This window comes from Enoplosus armatus, chromosome 17 (assembly GCF_043641665.1).
Source record: "Enoplosus armatus isolate fEnoArm2 chromosome 17, fEnoArm2.hap1, whole genome shotgun sequence".
NCBI lineage: Eukaryota > Metazoa > Chordata > Actinopteri > Centrarchiformes > Enoplosidae > Enoplosus > Enoplosus armatus.
Window position 1 is genome coordinate 7,242,657 of NC_092196.1, and position 21,596 is coordinate 7,264,252.

General features: G+C 41.8%; 1 protein-coding gene across 1 annotated transcript; it reads right to left on the reverse strand.

Moving 5' to 3' along the window:
- Positions 1-14,177, reverse strand: clcn7 (chloride channel 7). Its single transcript, XM_070923570.1, has 25 exons — positions 14,029-14,177; positions 12,853-12,930; positions 11,067-11,132; positions 10,571-10,636; positions 10,285-10,417; positions 9,778-9,887; positions 9,156-9,236; positions 8,988-9,050; positions 8,676-8,759; positions 8,384-8,477; positions 6,831-6,895; positions 6,496-6,612; positions 6,345-6,399; positions 6,047-6,107; positions 5,143-5,284; positions 3,945-4,038; positions 3,606-3,778; positions 3,279-3,330; positions 2,881-3,008; positions 2,163-2,248; positions 1,824-1,956; positions 1,253-1,312; positions 982-1,158; positions 723-803; positions 1-613 (listed from the first exon to the last, which is right to left on the reverse strand). The coding sequence occupies exons 1-25, from the start codon at positions 14,140-14,142 to the stop codon at positions 527-529; spliced, it is 2,400 nt and encodes a 799-aa protein (XP_070779671.1). The 5' UTR covers positions 14,143-14,177; the 3' UTR covers positions 1-526.
- Between the last annotated feature and the right edge of the window lie 7,419 nt (positions 14,178-21,596).

A 21,596-nucleotide genomic window follows, 5' to 3' on the forward strand; every position in this document is an offset into this window, starting at 1 on the left:
GAGGCATGTGTGAAGGTGTACAAAGCAGAGGGATTCCCCATTTACCACCTAACACACATCAAACCGATTCTTCTCACCTGGCTTTCCACAATGATGCCAAAGCCCTGAGCTACGTTACCATTTCATGCCTCAGCACCGCAGCCGTCAAACAAACAGCGATAACATTTATGGAAGTCTCGAACTCGGAATCATTTTACACCAATTTAACTGAGAGAATTTGTGTGTCAGGGGCCGCTATTCAATTTTTACACCAAGAGCAATTTGACATTTAAAGGTGTCCTTTTTGTTAATGACCCAGGCCTCTCCTTGTGTCGTCATGGTGACCATTTTGGCATCAAAGAATAACCGAGACCTCTTGGCCCTTGATGGTGTCCTGCATAGGGCTGCATAGCTGGTGGTCAACAGCTTACGAGGCATCAGGTGGTCATAGTTCATGGATGTGTGTGGGTGCATGTGTGTGTGTGTGTGTGTGTGTGTGTGTGTGTGTGTGTGTGTGTGTGTGTGTGTGTATGTGCATGTGTGTGTACTATGTCTGGGCCAGCTGAAGTTCCTCCAGTCCATGCTTGCCCAGGTGATATCTGGCCAAGTCTTTCCTGGTCACCAGTCCGACCACCTGCAGAGGGTCACAAAGCGAAAGTGAGACGCCAGAATCGTCATCGTCATCGTCACCGTCGTCAAAAACACACAGAGACGGGCACGGAAACACAAACACACACTCTCACCCTGTTCTCATCATCCACGACCACCAGGTGTCTGAGTCCCAGCGCTCTGAACAGCTTAAACACCCGAGGCAGAGATGTTTCCTGCAAACAAACCGCCTCATTTAAGTTCAATTTCATTCATTTATACAAAACCTTTTCACAAACCTCTTCTTAAAAAAGTGCTTTTGCACAGAGAAATAAAAACAGAAGAGACAGGAACACAGAGAACATAAACAAAACAGTAGACTTTGCATTAAACATTTTCCCGAGTGTGTGTTACCTGTGGTACAGTGTAAGGCGTTGCGTTCATGAACTCAGTGAGGTCCATCATACACTCCCTCTCGTCCTGGGAGACGTGGATGCTCTGGATCGGGGGGAAGCGGGGATAGGCGTCCCTGAAGTCCTTCAGCTGGAGCTTCCTCTGGGTCAGCCGGGATCGGGCCAACTCCACAAACACCTGCCAGGACAGAGCAGGAACGAACAGTGATGATTCCATTTAAACTCACAATAAGGATCTCTCATTAACATCTTTTTCCTAACGCTGATGTTACCTTGTGCTTGAGAAGAACAATGAGCTGTGAGCGGAGGATGAGGCCGCAGAGCTTCGGTGGCTGAATGAGAGAGAAGATGAACAAAAAGAGGATGTGATTAATAACAGAAAAACTGTTTCTATTCACACCGAAGCTTCACCTCAAACTAAAATCCCTCTCTAAAAATGTCTAAAATGTTCAGTGCCAAGAGTTGTCCCAGATCTAGAATTTGCTGCTGTAGGTTAGATAAAGATTTCTCCCTGAACAACTGCCAATTGTTAGTAAAGAAATGGCATTTTAAGAGACACCAAAAGTACATTTACTGTTGATGTTTTAGACGCTTTAGCTTTTGATTTTCAGTAAATTCAAACTCCATTGCGCCTGCTCTACAAACACCTCAACATGATCTCACAGTGTTTTACATTAGCTTTACCCTTTAATCCATCTGGTTGATATATTTTGACTATAGGTGGATCAAAGCAGGTATTAAAACATGATTAATATGATACTTTTCTTTATTCAAGTTGGTACATTGCTCTTCCTAAACAAACAAACTCAATTAAAAAGCAGAACCCAAGCCATCACACATTACCTCGTCACTACCGGCGACCTGCGCAACGACTGGGAAGCCATTGTGATTGGTAGATGTGTTGCTAAGGACGTCCACGATGGTTCCCACCTTCTCTATCCGGTTCAAACAGGTGACTGGAGAACTCATCACCTCTCTGGATGCCGGGGGGGGGGGGGGGGGCAGTGAGAATGACAATGGTGAAATAAAGAAAGTAAGAAAAATAATGAGAGAATGTGAAAAAGCAGAGAGTAAGGACAAAGTACAAGTGCTGGACTAAAGTCAAATTTTTATATCTAAAAGTCTAAATCTAAATCTCAGAATGGCTCTCACTCAGCCATCACCAAACAGGAAGGACCTTACCTGGCGGTCAGCCAGTGGGAGGTGGCGGGAGCCTCCCAGTGCAGGAAGGGAACGCTCTGCAGCTTGATGTGGATATCATACAGACCCTGAAGCAGGAAGAGAGGAGTTACAGACACTGCCTGTGTCCCAATTCCATACAACATGCTAACTGCATACAGTATCCACTACATTCTTATCTTTGTAGGATACAGTTTTTAGAATTATGCACATTTTCAATTTGCACATAATAATCCTGAGTGGAAATGCCAAAAATTAAAAATAAAAACCTAAAAATGTCCCAAAACTTTTTTTTACGCTTGGCTGACATGGATACGTTGTTGTATCAATGAAAGCAAAATGCCACAAAGTGTAATGAAACATGAATCATGTGATTTAAACGTCCACTGAAGCTTCAGCTCCACTGGAGAGACGAGAAATAGCTACAGACGAAAACACCAGATCTGCGTGAAGCGATGAGGAGACTGTGACATTCCTCACATTAATATATGAAACAAACAATGTTTGAGGTTTAACTGGCGCTCGTTTCACTACGTCATCTCGTAGCACCCTCTCCTTCTGCAATGGTATGATGGCACCTAACTGGAATATTAATGCCACCTACTGCTTATCTCCATGAATCAACTCCTAATATTTGCATAACAGTAGTGGATGCACATCAATTCTCCTTCGGTCTTGCGCTACATTTGGATGGAAGCCTGGCTTGTCCCTCTTTACTCACCTCTACAAAGTAATCTCCTACTATCTTGGCGGTCATGAGGACGAGCATGATGGGAAGGCCGTATGTGACATTTCCTGTAGCCTCCACCATGATGACCGTCAAACTGAGAGTCATCCTCACAATGCCACCTGTGGAGAGCAGTTCATTATTTCTGGTATTATTAGCGGTACTGGATACCTTTTAGATATATGAATGTGTATTATTAAAAGAAAAAAAAGACAGAGGTTAGAAGAGACGACAGTCTGTTGGAAGTGGAAAGACGATTTGAGTATTGAATGCTCTCAACAGGTTGCACATGAGTCACTGTGATTGGTCCTTACTATATGGTCCATTTCTTATCAAAAGTTAAGCACTAAAAACAAAAAAACACTCACAAGGTGAGGCTTAACATTACTTACCTAACTGAGCTGCAGCTCCAATCAGAGCATATTTACCAGGGTCGGCCCAGATCTGACAACACACACAGCAAAGTCAAACAGTAAGTCACCACATCCGGAGTATTAGTTCATGAGGAAGTCCTCTACTCAGCACTTCATAAAAAACACAAATACCAATATTATCAGGAGTTATGGGAAATGTGGTCTTAAGTTTGAGAAACCAAACTAGCATGAGACAGAAACTACAAACAGACTCATGTGGTCTCATTGAAGTCTTTAATTCAATGGTTTGTTTTCAATATGGGAACTGACAGGTGTCGTCTTGTCACATAACACACACACACTAACCGAGCCAGTGGAGGTGATGGAGGCCAGCAGTATCCCGCACAATCTTCCCCAGGCTGCTCCTATTAGCAGAGATGGGATGAAGACTCCAGCAGACACCGCCAGGCCGTAGGTCCAACACGCCAGGAAGAAATAAGTCAAAGTGAACAAACCCAGGGTCAAGGGGTTGTAGGTTCCTTTAAAGAAAGAGAGGAATGAGAGGTGAATGTAAGAAAAGGATAAGTGAGCACAAAAATGTTTTTTATCCATTATGATCCTGTTTTCCTCCACTTAGGCCCACATACAAAATAAAGGAAGAAAAAATGGCTGGTGCACATGTTTGTACGTGATTATTTTAGTTACCTGGCTGGTTGTGGAAGAGACTACGAACACTTCTCTCAGGAGTGTTGAAGAAGGCTGTTGCCATGGAGTTATACTCCCCATCTGCACAGAACAACTTAGAAAGAGAGAGAGAAAATGATAAGGGTGAGACAGCAAGAGAAAGAAGAGGAGACACAAAGAGCCTTCCTTCCTGCTTTTGTGTCCTTGTTGAAGCTTTTACATGCTCTCTACTAGCTGACGTACAAATCTAAAACGAAGGGCATTAGGACAGATAAGGATCAATTAAGGATTGCATCTACGTTTGGTGTTGTCGTGGATGTATAAAGCCTGTGTCCCAAATGTATAAAATGTAAACATGATGCCCTGAGAATATCTTTGTTAAAATGTCATTCCCATCTCTCTCCCAGTATTTTCTCTTTCCCTAATTTGTCAAATAAAAAATCTAGCAAACCAAGATGTAGTATTTAATATTCAAATCTATCTAGCATTGCCTGTTTGAACAAGACTAAGAGTCTCCAGCCATGCTAGCAGCTCTGTGAGGCTGTACTTAGGCACATGGCACTTTTTAGCTAAATGCTAAATCAGCATGCTAACATGCTCACAATGACAGTGCTAACACGCTTAAGCATTTATAATGTTGACCATGTTCACCATCTTACTTTAGCATTTTAGCATGCTAACATTTGCTAATTAGCACTAAACACAAAGTACAGCTGAGGCTGATTGAATGTTATTAGGTTAGATGTTGACCTGATGATGGCCAGATGAAAAGTCAAGTTATTACACTTCATCCTAAGAGGGACATTAATGTGTGTACCACATTTCATGGCAATCCATCCAATAGTTGTTGAGACATTTGACTCAAAACCACAATTGTGAGCCTCATGGTGTCGGAAAAGTCTTTCAGTCAGTAGGATTCGTCCTCTGGGGACCATGAATGTGAAAATGTTGTACTCTTCTTAGATCCTTTGAACATATTGTTCTCATGAGTACCAAAGTACCAAGATTCACTGTGAGAAGGGCAAGAGAAGTGTATCATTTTAAAACGTGATGCATGACTGTGCTTGTGACACCATGCAACTGTGACTTCCCCGGTTTTAGCTTTATTACATGTCATCGTCTAAACCAAGAAACGTCGGCAAGAGATTGTTTTCAGATTGCTGACCAAGGGGTGTGTGTGTGTGCGTGTGTGTGTGTGTGTGTGTGTGTGTGTGTGTACCTGCAGTGGGTACTCCTCAGTGTGCTCTGGCCCCAGAGGCTGACAGTCATTGGAGAAGTAGATCATGGTGAATGACACAGCCGCGGTCACTGCAGCAACTAACATGGCCTCCATCACTTGCAAACAAGGGCGATGAACGTACCTGTAACACACACACAGGAAATGTTTCAAATCCTACACATAATGGCTTCCAAAATGTTGACGTATTGTCAGTCAGCTTCAGTATGGACTTTCCCAGGTGACGAGGCCACTCTGGGTGCGATAAAAACAGCTGAGTGGAATACAAAGCTTGTCTGCCAAATCCACCATTTTGTGCCTTCAGGCGATGTGGCTCTATAAATGTCATGTGGAATCCAATTATTGTTACGAAATGTGGCACAAATACAGACTTTATCCTAACCCTCACTCACTGTGTCAGATGACAAAGGAGTATCTTTAGAAGCAGGAAGGCAGAGACAGGTGCTGATTATGATATACTGAGCAAATACCACATATCATTTTATTTGGCCAGTTTTGAAATCTTGAAATATGCACATCTGTACCATCCAGCTCCAGACAAGGAAGCAGGAACCACAGGTACCTTAGCAGAAGTCTCCTCCCAGATCAGTCTGTCTCCAAGTGATACCTGCTCGTACTCTCTTTAAACTATTTTTAAACACTTCAATCACCAGATGTTCACATGCTGAGAAACTGTTTCAAGTGCTCATCTGAAAACTTCCTTATCTCGCACCCCACCCTGTCTTTGACAGACAGCAGCAAAGCCTTCATGCTGCCATGTGTTGTTTTTCTTGGCACACTACACATACAAAGCAATTCTTAATATGTCACCTAACCCTTTGTTGAAACTAAGTTTATGACTATTTGTTTTGTTCTTGCCAGCATCGGATCCCTTCCTGAAGCTTACCTGATCCTAAAGATGGTCAGCCAGTAGTTGAGAACGTTGAACAGAGCTCCCAGCAATCCACCTGCACAGGAGAGGAATGAAAGACAGAGTCATGTTAACGAGCTTGAAAAACTGGTTGTTGTGGAAAAGTCAGACTTCTCCTCAAATATACAACTATGCAGTAACAGAATCAAATACGCTGTTATTGGAATTACGTAAAAAATACCACATTATTCAAGGCATCCACCCAGTTATACTGGAGTCAAGTGCACCCTGCGGAGAATCAAACATATTTCCAGAGACATAAAATAGTTTTTACCTATAGCTCCCATAGTGATGAACAAGGGAATCTCATAGAGGTTATAGGCCACACTCTGAAAAAGGGCAAAATTACATCATGTCATCTTTTACAACAAGACTAACAAACGACATAAAGCTGAAAAAATACACGATATATAAAAGTTTCTCACATCACTCTCAAAACGTCCAAAGTTGATGAGACCTGGGCTGGAAAGGTCTCCTGGTTTGTTGTGATAGATACTGAGGAAGAAGTTCAGGGTGAAGGTAGAGATCATGGAGGCGAAGAACTGCACATGTGAAAGAAATGATGGAAAGGAAGGAAGGAAGGATGAGAAATGAAAATGAAAATGGGGGAAAGGAGACAAAAAAAACAACATTTGCCATCCTCAACCATCAACCTTGCACTTCAATCTTCCTCTCTTCTATTAGCGTTCTGGATACAAACATTAAAGGATCATTAATAAAGACTTTATGATGGGGGTCCACATAGGACAATGTGACTTACTATCCTCCACGTCAACATCTGGTTCCAGAAAGAAGCTCCCTCCTCTAGAGAGAACAGGACGCCGCCTGTCGACCAGAGAGACAAAATCACAAGTCAAGAGCCACCGCAGCATTTCCACTTATGACATGTCTGAAGATGAGCATCTGTTCCCTGATGTCAAGTCAGCTGGCAGCATCACATGGCATCCTCCTCACAGTGTGTTGATTGATTAGTGTACAGTTGGGTGCAAAACTGCAAGCACTTTTTTACATGTCGGTAACACATAACAGATCCAGACACGGTATATGAAGCATTTCACCACTAAAGGGGAACATTTCTGCCTCTATATGTACGAGGCAGCTTTTTCTCTACAGCTTTACTATCACAACAAGCAGCCATCAACAAGCTGGTTCAGGAACATCAGGTGATGGCAGGTTTCTGCAGTGATTTTAAGACCTTTTTAATACCACATAGAGTGCAATTTATGCAACCTATTTCAAGATCAAACCATCCAAAATATGAAAGGTATGAATGAAAACAGAAGGGGTGATATGGCCTAGAACTGTTTCTTATTATAATCCCATATTTTCAGTACTTCTATAAAGTCAATGCAACCTGGACCCAGACACGCAGCATAAAACCGGTCAAAGCAGATGATCGCCCACCTAGAGTCTGGTTCTGCTCGAGGTTTCTGCCTCTTAAAAGGAAGTTTTTCCTTGCCACTGTCGCCAAAGTGCTTGCTCATGGTGGGAACTGTTGGGTCTCTGTAATAACATTATAAAGAGTCGGTCTAGACCTGCTCTATTTTGTAAAGTGTAATGAGATGACTTTTGTTGTGATTTGGCGCTATATAAATAAAATTGAATTGAATAGAATTGAATAAATTCAATTGAATAATTGAATAAAATGGATGGATTTGCTAAAACCGGCACATGCCCATTTTGAGTCGATGAGCTTAATAGCTACTGTAGCTAGTGGTGGTGACAGTGTTTGCTACAGTAAACTGTTCACAGATGTATAACATCTCTTGACAGCCCACGATCAGTTCCAAAAACATTTTATAATTAACATTACTGCATACAGCAGGCAAAAGAAAATATTTGAGACTTTCATCAATTAAATTGAAGACTTTTTAATACCTTCTTTGGCCTTTTTTGGGGGAAATGAATTCAGAGGCTTTTTGCAGGTAGACCTGATGGTGACACAGGCCACTCCAATACAACTGTGCACTTCTCTTTCAACTGGTCATGTTTTCTTTTGTTTTTTTTAGCTGTATCCAAGAGGATAGCAGAGGAAGTAAACTTCTATTTCTTTCTCAAATGTCAAACTTGAACACACAGTTCTCACAATCTTACATATCCATGTCATCATCAATCATCACAAACCACTGAGTGATAGTATACCCTGTTCTTTGGAGAACAAACACCTTAGAGGAAGTTTCCTCACAGGCTTTCTTTTGGGCATGCAGCCATACTGTTGGCTTTATAGCAGCTAAACTAGCCACACAACTAAAGCAGATTAATAACAAAGACCATGTTTATTACTGTGCTCTGGTAAGGTTGCTGTGTTTTTACCGACTGGTGCTCCAAAAGCAGCTGAAACTCCGGCAGCAGCTCCAGCAGACACAAAGTCCCGTTTTTCTGTGTCTCTCCGGAAATATTCAAAGATCTACAAAACACACACACTTATTACTAGTTATAAAACACACTCTAACCATAGACACTTTTAAGACATATCAATGGTACACAACCAGGCTTGACAAATGAACAGTAATATTATAGGAAATCTAAAATTCTCAAAATTGTGTAAAGCATCTTCAGTAAAACAGGTAGACACACAGGATAGAAACTCATTACACGCACTGACCTTGAAGTCTCTCTTTAAAGAGGTGCTCCTGCCCTGGGAGACTCCTGCAGCTACGACAGCACCAGAGTGAATCATGGGCCCTTCCTAAAGGAATTGTGGGTGAACAAGAGGACGGGTATGAAAGGGAGTTCCTGGTGGGACTTGGCATTTATATACAAAATAAATCCATGCAACTTTGAATGGAAATGATCTAAATCAATTGTAAAAACTCCACATTTCTAACTATGGAGACAAAAAACATCAGCATGTGGTCTGAAAATTCAGAGATTTATAAATGTTTTGAGTGTGCAGCCAGTGAGGGTTAACATTTACCTTTCCAACAGCAAGACCGCCAACCACCGAGCAGATAACGCCGCACACTTTCACCACCAGGGTCTGTGGAGGACAAACACGCAACACATTAAAGATGTGAAAGTCAAAAACAGTGTTTCAACTACATCTAATGGTGTGTGTGTGTGTGTGTGTTTTATGTGTCTGTACCTTGAGCCGTACCACCCTGGGAATCTTGACCCCATTTAGGTAACATTTTATCTGAGGAATACCACTTCCTGCTGCTATGGGCTGCAGAAGACAAAGAAGGAGGAGGAGGTGGGGGTTAAAGAGGGGCGGGATGAAGTGTGTGAGAAAGAGAGGAGAGTTATATTAAAGGAACAGGAGTAATATCTGAGGATGTGTTTACATATTAATAATGAAACTGCAACGTCCACACACTGGTTATCACGTGAACTGGCATTTACAGCTGACCTTGAGCAAACCTTTGTGGCAATAAAAATCATGACTGAACCACTTCTTTGATCAGTCTGGTTGCGGGAGGAAACTTAATGTCACTTAAAAAACCTCAGCTGTCCGTCTTGACCCAATAAACTGCGGCAGGCATAGAGAAGCACATTCATCTTTACAAATGTTCAGTATTGTACACTACTGGGAGTCATACTATTGCCCAAATTAGTAATTCAAACATATAACTGAATGAACAAAAATACTTCTTCTAAATCCAGCCTCTCACACTGAAGACGCACACAAAAGAGGAAGACAAGTGAATTCCAAACCAGAAGTCGTGAGAATTAGCAAAAAGGTCACATTATTTCTCCGTCGGTGTTACCTCAAAACACGCAACTATGATGGCCCCCACCATGACAAAGGCGGAGTTGAAGACGGCCCAGAGGATGAGGGAGATGGACAGGCCGCCCACCTCTGTAAACTTCTCTATGTCTGTGAGGGGTCAGAGGTCAAGGAAAAACTAACAACTATATCCTAACATGGTTGTAACCACCCAGTGGACTGGCCTTTCCTGCAATAGCCAGACAGTTAAAGAAAACTTATTTATAGGAATTAACACTTACAATAATGCCTGAGAATTATATTCTTAAAACAATTAGTGAATCAGTGAATGATCAAAAATGCGAAACAATTCTTAACACAGCCCCCGGAATATTTTGAAGCTGTAGGCAACACTAAAACCCGGCAACCACAATACCAAAAAGCTATAATACATTCTTTCAGGCACTGCACTGTCTCTCTTTGTGCTGTCTTCATGCAGTAAAGCCCAGACGTCTGGTGCTAGCAACTTGGTCTGACCAGGTGGACCTCGTACAAATCTTCAGGATACTCTCTTTGACCACTTGGTATTTGATCCCGGCCAGTTCCTCCACCACGATGTCTATGAAACAGGCGATTAGGCCGGTCAGAAAGCCGATTAGACCGCAGACCACCCAGCGACTGATCTCCAGACAGCGGAAACCCTAAAGACATAAGAGGAGGACAGGCGATATGGGCCAGAAGCAGGGAGAGATGACACAAACAGCAGATGAAAAGAAGGAAAATATGTGTATTTATACACAGTAAAATATTACAGGTAGTATAACATATATTCAGGTGATTGCTGCTCCACTTACCATGTAACTCATCCTCCTCTCCTCCTCCAGAAAGAGCTGGTTCTCGATGTTATCATAGTCCAGACTCTGGAATAACAGGCATAATACGATAAGTCAGAAAAATAAAGATAAAGGAGATGATGTTCATTTCTATTCAATGCTTCATGATAAACACAAAAAATCCTAAAAATATGACAGAACTAAGGATCAATGTCAGCAACTTCACAGCAAACCAAAAATATGTTAATACAAAGCTGATTCTATCAACTGGTGCCAGTTTCCAGCCTGCTTAAGAAGATTACTGCCCTCTTTGTTGCCCCAACATGTCATTTTCTGTACCAGTGTTACGGACTCATTTTACTGTTTTTATCACTTTACCAGTTTTTTTTAACTCCTACAAGGAGTCACCAAAGCAAGAAAGTTTCAAATCCTACACATACATACAGGGGCTTTAATTAAAACAATGTAGTCGAATGTAAATCTAATAATCAGCATTTTGTTTGGTGGGTTGTTTTACCTCAAACTTGAGCGACAGCAGCTTCTCATTATGAGGGATCTCTTTAGGCCGCCCCCTAAGAGAATCCTGCAGGGAAAAACACAGAAGATACAGAGGTCACGACACCAACACCGACCTATAACCTCTGACCTGATGGATCATGTGAGGGAGCTGGGAAAGTTACTGACATCAGAGGAATCAGTGAGCAGTGAGCACAACAGCAATTCACAGGCATTTGAAACAACACGAGGAAGCCATATTTCAATCTCAAAGGTCACTTCAAAAGAAAAAGAGAGGTAAGGTTTGACAGACTTTATCTAACTTAGATACTAGAACATTAATGACGAGGCAGATTGGAATATGCAGTGACTGTGAAACAAAATGCACCAGTGCTTCCTCCAGAACATTTAGCATAAAATACCGAAAGCTAAGAAAGAGGGAATTCTTGGTACTTTTTAATGTTGAAGGAAACACTGGTGCAAAAGAGTGAATTCTGACACACATACAAGCCAGCTACAGGCAATTCAAAAGTACTCCATTTCACATTCACAAGCAATGTTAAGTGGGCCTCTGTCGCACAGCTGTGGCCCGTACAGTACAGTACAGTACAGTACAGTACTGTACTGTACAGCTACAAAAATCAGCAGCAAGCAACTTACAAGACATTCATGTAAACAGACCAAAACACTCTGGAAATGAACTTCTGTTTCCAGCACACAACAATCAAGAACATCACATGCATGGCATCACATTCCCATTAGCCAGTGAAAGAAAACAGTGCTGAATCTGATGGTTTCTGTCACGGAGGGAAACGGATATGATGTCTCATCAAGCTAAGTGACGGCAAAGCTGCCTCGAGCATCAGTCTGACAGTCCTGCACTGACTGACTGTGGCCTAAAGCTCTTGATTCTTTTCTTGGGTCATGAAGTGCATCTCGAACGCTGACTTTAATTGACGCAATGTGATTTTTTGGGGCATTTATGGGAGTTTTTATTGCTTGGTTGAATGTACAGTAACTGTGCTAAGAGCTATACAAATAGATTTGATTTAACCTGACCCTGATGTAAGCTAATTCATACATGCTTACATGTTTTTGGCTTTACATTTACAGCAGGAGGGTTTTGATAAGGTTTTGGCTGAACTGCCTGTTGCTCTGTACTTAATCTTTATCTGTTTTTTTTTCATCAGTGACCAGTGTGTGGGATCAATCAGTTCCTGAAAACAATTACTGAATGGTTGAGTGGTCAGGGTCTGGCACATTATCAAACACATCAATTCCTCATTTGCAATGCATCACGGTGGTGGCCACCACACAGTTTCCAAACACGTGACTTTTACACAGACTGGATGAGTCAACTGTCACTGTGCCGATTTGGCCTATTAGGCTATTTCTATTCCATTTCTCCTTTATTAGGCTTAAGCCGTATTCAACAGGGAGCAAGTGATATTAAATTAGATACAATAATATCTAAACCCTCAACTTTATCTCAGGCTGCATCTCACAAATCAGGCCTTAAGGCTCTGTGTGTACAGCTGAGCCTGAGCGTGAGGCTGAATCACATTAAGTCAACTGTAAATGCCCCCTGCATACCTCGTGATACTGTGTGTGTACTTTGTAAGACATAACTGATGGCTTCTCATTGACTTAGTTGAAGATAGGTGGGGTTTTATTATTATAGTGGCTGAACTACACTACACAAAGGAGTCTAAAAGATTTGCTGCTAAAGGTCTTGATGGAGTGATGATCAACAGGAGCGACAGACACAGAGAGAAAGAGTGCGGTGACGTTCCGAGCTCGGACTTTACCTCATCTGATGTTATCTCCTCCTCCAAATCCACCGTGCTGAGTCTGCCTATCTGAAATACACTGCCTCCTCCAGACAGCTACAGACATCACAGACAGCAACAGAAATATATATATGGCTATGTGTAGAAATTCCCAGGCTGATGTTTTAACGTCACACAGATGTAGGTATCCAGCTAAGAGTAACGTGGTCCAGGTGTGATGGACGCGACACTCTTCTGAACAATGAGACCTACAAAGCCTTACTCAAGCAGAAATACTATTAATTTACTGATATTTGACTCAAGAGAAAGTAAATGGACATCAGAGAAAATCTACTTGACTAAAATTTCAGAGAAGAAGAAAAAGAATTGTACATTAACAAAAAGAAGTGTAGATAGTTCACTTCCACCTTTGGTCCTGATGCTGCAGGAAGTAACTGACTAGTCCTGCTGGCTGCATTAGAGGAAAAAGGAAGTTGGATTTTCCAGTGTTTCTATAGTAGCTGCAGCCTTCGGTCTAAAGACTGCAGGTCTAATATCTCATGACATTATCAGACTTTGATTTTGACTTTTAGTACTATTCTGCTTCCTAACATACTAACAGCAACCTTGTGCAAGATTAAAACAGTTGTCTATAACAGGCACAGATTACCTGTAACCTATATAACCTGATTTGATTACTTAAGGAGTACAATGGACATTTTACTCCAATTTGTCAACTATCACACTGACAGCAGTTACATTACCATCATTACCTTTTCTTAATGTATGACTAACATCAGGTTAAGTTGTTTATAATGATGAATATGTCCTCAATGTCACCATCAGACTAAGTAACAAGCTATTAGAAGGCCTAGCTTTCATAACTCTGTGTAATCTGATTATTGTCCTCGATGACTGGATGTAATTACGTGCATCGTGTATGTCATTTCATTAACAGTAATTACTTTCATGCAGTTACATTCCGTCCCAAACAAAGCTTGTTGTTGCATCTAAAACCCAACTGCAAACACACCATAACACATGAAAACACACCCAAAAATGAACGTTTTGTGGGCGGCAATGCATTCAAATTTCATTACAAGCATTCATGACACATGCAGCATTTCACGTAACCTTATAGTGGTGAATAAATACACGACACAGCATCTTCTTACAGGAGTGACAGCTGTTAGCCACCATGCTAGCTGTGGTTACCTGTCTGGAGTGTCTGGGCTGCTCGGAGCCGTTGAGCAGCGGTGTCCCCTCCCCGGCCGCCACGGACTCCTCGGCCCGGCTGGACCACGATACTTTCTTCGTGATGTTAGCCATGGTGGCCTCCGGTAGCTCGCCGCGCTGACTGTCCCTAATTTATTTCATTAATTGCAGTTGTTACTGGCTAACTAGCGACTGTTATTCTTCAACTCCCCATGATCATTCCTGTAACTCGTGACGTTTTTGTAAGGCTCGCGTGCAGGGCCAAAAATACCCGCTCGGCGCGTTGGATGCTGGGATTTGTAGTTTCTTTACAGTGTAAACAGGCCTTTGTTCACCAGTGGAGGAAAAAGTATTCGGATCCTATACTTAAGTAAAATTAGCAATACTGGAACATAAAAAGAATACTCCATTACAAGTAAAAGTCCTGCATTGAAGTAGTAGTAGTCGTACTAGTATTAGCAAAATGTAAAGTATTCACAATTCAGAAAAATGGTCTCTCACACTGTTGCTATTATGAATTACATTATGTGATTATAAATACTGATGCATTGATGTGTAAGTAGCAGTTTTTTACTTTTATAGTTGGTCAGGTGGAGCTAATTTTAAGTATCTTATATACTGTTTGGTAGTTTAATCTATAACAGCACATATCTTATAAACTTATCAAATGTTTTGTATGTAAAATCTTGATCTGTAAAGTAAGTAGTGACTAACGCTGTAAATGCAGTGGATTAAAATATTTTACTCTGAACTGCAGTGGAGCAGATGTTTAAAGAAGCAGGGAAAGGAAATACTCAAATAAAGTACCTCAAAATTCTACTAAAGTGTAACTAATAACATTAACATAATGGATATATACCAATATAGGCCAAATAATATGAATAAACATCCAGAATACCCTAAAAACCACCATTTCTGGGGATGGTTGGTGAATTTTTTTGCCTTATCCTGAGGTGGACCAAAACATTTGCACCCTGTTATCAGTAAATATGACAGCGAGAAGTATTTAACTTGAGAACTAAAGAATTCATTTGCTGGAGTCCAGATCATACACAATTTGAAGTTCATTGGACTTTTGCAACTATCCACCCAGCAAAAGGATAAAACATAAGTATAATGACTTTTACTACATTTACTCATAAAAATAAGCATTACAAGTTACTATTGATAACCCAAAAGACAGACCCACAGATATGCATATCTGCAGTCATAGAGTGGCCATTAATAAAAAAAGACATCCACAAACACGTTCGAAATAAAGTGCAGCATCATTGATAAACAAGGTTTTTTTCTCTTCTTATAACTTCAATCCTGTACCTGTATAATGTTTAAGAACAATTAGTCACAAATAACATTAATTATTATAGGCTGTTCTTTTATATAACCTAGTATACAAAATTATTTTTATGAAAGTAATGGACATTAAAATCACATTTACAAGCACACTTTTGTGCATCAAACTCAGGTTATTATTACATAGCTAATCAGTCTGTGATCAACCCTGCTAAAGTGTCCCTGAGCAAGACTAAGAATATACCGCTGTGTGTACATCCAAGGAATATGAAAAAATGAAATATAGATTTTAAAAAAGGCCTTTTAAGAGACAGGGAAGCAAGATACAATTAACATTTCCTGCAGAAATTATGTTTAGAACTCCTTCTAACTTTATCACACACAGTGCTCTAAGCATTCACATGCCACCTGCTGCACCTCCCCATGTACCTCCTTTATGTCCTCCATGCCGAGCACCACCCCTCTGGGCACACCTTTTCCTTCTGCCACTCCTTCCACCTCTGCAGGACTCAGCACCCGGTTCCATACCCTGAAACCCGCCACCTGCCCAGCAAAACCCTCTGCAGGGTCAAACCCTCCACCAACAGTGTCCTGCTCCTGCCCCAGCACCACTGATCCACCTCCCGGAACCTCCCAGCCCTTCCTGAAGTTGGAGCCTGAGGAGGTGAGGCGCCGGTCACTGTAGTGCCAGAAACGACCCTGGATGGAGGACCAGAGGACGCAAAGGTGGTGCCAGCGAGCGTCCAGGATCGATGACGCAGGGAGGCGGCGATGTACAGGGTCTCCAATGACAAAATCCAGGGAGGGGGAGGAAGAGGAGGCATAGGAAGAAGGTGAGAACGCAGAGGAGGATGCAGATGGGGCAGAGGAGTTGCGTCCATACAGAACTAACTGGTTGTCGTTGTCGTCTGTGGCATAAGAGAGCAGTGTGCCGACATGTGAGGCCTCCACACGAAGCCACAAGCACACAGAAAGTTCAGGAAGATCGGGGAGAGTCACAGAGAAGGTGACATAGTTCTCTGCTGAGGCCGAGGGGAAGAACAGCATGGAGTCCACGTTACAGACTGCAGACAGAGGGAGAGAGGGGACATATTCAACGTAACACAACCCTGGTGCTAACATGTAAAAATTAAGACATATCTCATAATTTCAGAAAAAAAAAATCATTTATACTAAGTTAAAGTTTAAGGCCCCTAACACACACACACACACACACACACACAAACACACACACACACACACACACACATACACAAACAAATGCAACATGACTCAACATGACTCCTTCTACCTATAAGAAATAGTTCAACTTTTTGGGAAATCATCCAGCACATGAACCCCTGTAAACCAGATAGTTGACATTCTTACACCTTGTTTTTTGTACGGATTAAACAAACAAGATATAACGTGTTACTTAGTGAGCTTTAGAGGTGCTGGCAGGCAGATTTAGTTACCTTCAGACCGAGCCAGGCTAGCTGTTTCCCCCTCTTTCCAGTCTTTATGCTAAGCTAAGCTAACCTGCTGCTGGCTGTATTTTCACATTTAATGGACAGATTGATATAAGAGTGGTATAAACCCTAAAAACAATTGTGAATGTTAAAGCTAAAAATGTTTTTAATGATTAATAAATGCAACATCAAACCCAACAAACCACTGCAACCCAAGAGGAACTAACTTTTACTTACTGGTTGCATCCTTTTTGGGAACTGGTTGTGCAGGGATCTTTTGCCTCACAGGAAGCTGGAGGAGGTTGTGGATCACAGAAGTTTCTACCTTTGTGTCACTTTCTTCCCCCTCTTCTCCATCCCGCCCGCTCACCCTGGACTGATAGGATTGTGGCAGAGGCAGAACATCTGAAGCCTGGAGCTGTGGAGCCCCTAGTCTTTTCCTGCTCTGTCTGTCTTTGATGGGTTCAGGACGAGTTGGAGTCTGGGACAGGGGATGGGGCCAAGAGGGGTGTCTAGGGTTGTGTAAATGGGGGTGTCTCTGATGATATAAGTGAGGCTGGGATCGTTGTTGGACCTGGGGCTGGATCTGGGCATGAAGATAAGGCACAGTCTGGTGAGACTGGAGCTGCTCCTGCTGGATAGGGTAAGGCCTTGTCTGGGCCTGCACCTGGATCTGTGGCTGGGGGCTGTAAGGGTCGGACTGAGGCAGGTAATCTGTGGACTGGGGTTTAGGATTTGGATACTGGACTGGCTGTGGATGAGGCTCTGGCTGAGGTCTTGGCTTCTGGGCCTTTGGATGTTTAGGCTGGTTTGGTGTCGCCTGGTATTGATAGGGCTGTGGGGGGGTTCTGGTCTGAGCTGTGGCCTGTGAATGACTATCAGTCTGGGAATAGCTGATTCCTTCTGGTCTGGGTTGAGTATGTCCATCCAGAATCCTCCCAGGCCTCCCTCCTCTATGTGTCTGGCTTCTCCTGCGGGGATTATAGTATTCCTGAGGTGTGATGTTGGAGTTGAGGGGCTCTCCTGCCCTCCACAGCCCCCTGGTTTTCCCTCCTCCATTCCCCTGCAGGACCTCACCGAGCCTGACCTCCAGCCGGGTCACGCGCAGCGCCTGGTTTTTCAGGGATTCCTGCAACCCTGTCAGTCCCACGAGCAGCTCGTCACGCTGGACCTGAAGGGCACCCAACCGTTCCTCTTGGCTCTGGAGCTCCAGGGTGAGGTTGGAGAAGTCCTGACCTGGATCAGGCTTCTGTTTCTGGGCGTGGCGGCGGTTCTCCCTCAGGTTCCTCTCCATCAAAGCCAGACGACCCTCCATCCGCTTACTCTTCTTCTCGAGCTTTCTACTCCACTCTCTGGGACGATGATCAACATGAGGAAACTTTTGTTTAATTTCTGTATTAGTGTTGTTGAAAATGCATCACATAGTACAATCAGGACTTTTATCATTTTGTCTCACTTGAAGGGCAAGATGAGTGAAGTTTGTAAACTGTAAGGATGTTTAATATCATGCAGTATTTATGGAATCATATGGAAACATACATTGACATATCTGGAAAATATGATTTCCTATATTTAAATTCATGGAAAGATTTTTGAAATACATGCCAACATATTTTCATTCCTCTAATGGTTATACTGTCATGTTTCTATATTTTGGTATTTATGATAATTATATGAAAAATACAGGGTGGAGTATTTTATAATATATGAAAAGCATCAAAAAATGGTCAATTCTGAAATCTATTGCAAATGTAATATTTCATATTTCACAAAATGTATATTCCACAAATGCAGTTTTTGTATGTCAACAAGTTGGATCTTGAAATGTGGAAAATTTGTATATTTTTGTTGCATAAGAAGAAATGATCAGAGAATGATGTCCGAAAGCTGTTCTGTTAATCATTACTTCCCAAAAAGAACAGATACTAAAAGGAAAAGCCAACATTTCTTATCAAATATCACATTCACATTCTGTTGTTTCTTCAAGTGTGGTGGTCTCTTCAAGAAGATCTAATTCATGTCATTTTCTGAGCTGGACTTACCTGTTACCTCAAATTGCCCTCCCTCCTTTTCTCCAATCTGGCCCTTTTGTACCAGAGCTCTCACCTGAGACCCTCTATCTCCTGCGTTGTGCTCTGCTTGAGGTGTTGGAGGTCCTGTGACATGTGGTGCCAGTGGTCATTCAGGGCCTGAATACGGCTCTCCAGCCCCCCCGAGGAGTTTCTGTTCTGGTTCAGGGCCAACATGTCCAAACGGGCCTGGGTCAGTGCCTGGAACTGCTGGAACTAACAGAGAAGAAATGTGTTTTCACAAGCCTTTCTGCAGCTGGTTGGTAACTGATTTGAAGGTCAGGAAAATACTCAAAACCTCCAGAAGAAGAAAAAACATACATTATTTGCCTGTGATGACTTTACTTTAATAATAATCATTGTTGGTTTTTCCATCAATTCAGCTACACGCAGTACTTTTACAAAATGACTAATAACAAGAGTGTAGAAACAGTGAACTTGAGGAAAAAGGGTTTGAAGTTAAAATTATTAGCTAAACTGTGTAACCTTACATAAAACCTGAAAAATGTGTTCTTGTTTCCTATTCAGATTTCTTGTACATCTGAACTAATGAGCTTGTTTAATAAATTAATCTTTAATTAAATACATTTAAATATGTAATTTAAAAGGTAGATGAAACACATCAAATCACATTAATTCACTAGAGTCTGCTACGCTAGGCTTTTTTCTCCATTATGATTTGAGATTTAGCTACTGTTTTACGGCATAGCTACGGCACAACAAACTCAATTACTAAGATGTTGCATCATGAAAATAGATTTTTCAATTACATGAAACAGGAACAAGTAGGTAAATTAGCTTTAGTCACTGAAGTTTGTTCTTTAACTCTGTTTTTTAGTTAATTATACATGCTGTTTCCCTCTAAATTACAAATAACACAATTACAATACTATAGGCTATGATGAAACTTTAAAAAGTCAGATTCTGGTCTTGACTAAATTTTGACCAAATAGTTACTGTGTTTTGGCTTTGTATGGCAGATGTGACAAAAGGTTTTGGGTAGTTTTATAGATTAATGGGTAAATTAAGTCATACACATATAAAAGAGTCTCCATGATGTAATATTTTCCTTTGATAACCCCCCCCCCCCCAAAAAAAAACAAAACAACAATATAATAATAGCACAACAATAATGTACACACACTGTGATTCAAACTGACCTGTTCATTGAGTCGTCGTAGTTTCTGGGACACCGGATCAACTCCCTGCACCTTAACAGGCTGTAGTTGCAGCAGAAGCATGTGGACCAGGATCAGGGGCCAGCGGCCAGGCCTGAGGCTGCCCATGGTGCAATGGAGCTGGGATAGATGCAGCTGAGAGCCTGGGTCCCTGTCTGGATGTCTGGAGGTGAAGGAACAAACAGGAGAGAGAAAGACATAGCTGAGAAGGGCTGGTCTTGGTGCACACTGCATGCACACAATAAACATGCATGCACACACACACACAATACACAAAAAGCACACCCACAAGCTGGGACAAGAACACACTTTCCATTTTCCACAACATCATTGGGGACCTCAGAGGAAATGCAGATGGATTTAACAGGTACTCAGCTTCTCTCTCACTCTCCTGCACATATGAACACAAAGAAAAGAGAAGAAAACTACTCAAACTATCTTCCAAATGATGTCCAGTGTTTATTAAAATGCACAATAATGGAAGCACATCACTGCACCCAATTTCATTGATGTTAAAGTGCTGAGACTGATGTTGTCTGCACTCATTGCTCTGGTTTTTCTCCACAATCCCACCTTGAGTTCGTTTAACTGGATCTTTGGAAGTTTTGATCAATTAAAAGCTTCCATTACCTTCCTGCAGGACAAATTGTTTTTCCGTTAATTTAGTAAGTGTGTATGCTTTTGTTTGTGAGTGCATGTCGGTGCGCTTGTGTGCGTGGTGACAATGCAGCAATAAATCTCATGATGCGTGGGCTGATGAAGAAGCAGCCTGTACTTTCCCCTTCCCCCTGAGTCAACTGGCAGGGGGATCTGGCTCTCTTCTTCTTCTGCTTTCTCTCTGACTGGCCCAATCCAGGAATTATGCCATTTATCCCTCCCTTCTGCTTTCTGCTCACAACCAGGTTGCAACACTGTGGCTTCATTTACACTGGGCTTTAAAAGTTCACTACTGACTGCAACAATCTGACCAATATGTTTTTTTAAAAGTCAATGTAGATGCATTGGAATATTATTGAGTCAGTATTTGGTGACAGCTTTCATTCATTAGTTTTACTTGAGTTAGAAATGATTAAAATGCTCCACTAAAAGTCAAACTAAGCAGATTAAAAAGTACATTTTTGATAAACAGAGTTAAATAAATAGTGACTGAGTGCAGCTTATTCAAAATGTTCAATAATGAACACCACAAATTCCGATTCAATTTCTCTTGTGAAAGTCCAGTGTAGACAGTTAGTTTTCAGTTTCACTTTCATTGTGACTATTTGACATGTAGCTGGCCTCTGTCTGTTTCAGTCTGCCGCCTGGAAAACCCTGAACCACAAGCCGTCCTCTGGAGGATCAAGTTCATCACTCGAACAGGGTAGACGACTGTTCTATGACGTATTTTTTACCCACTTGCTTTAGTTTTTCTTCCTAGCCTGTAAAGAAGGATCACCTTTGTTGGAAGCATCATTGGAACAGGATGAACATGGACATTGTGTTTTAGAGGGAAGCATTTTTTGACTTAGGGAACAGTTCATCCCTCTGTGAGGACAGCAGAAATTACAGATCCTGGAACAGATTATATACCTTTGATAAAG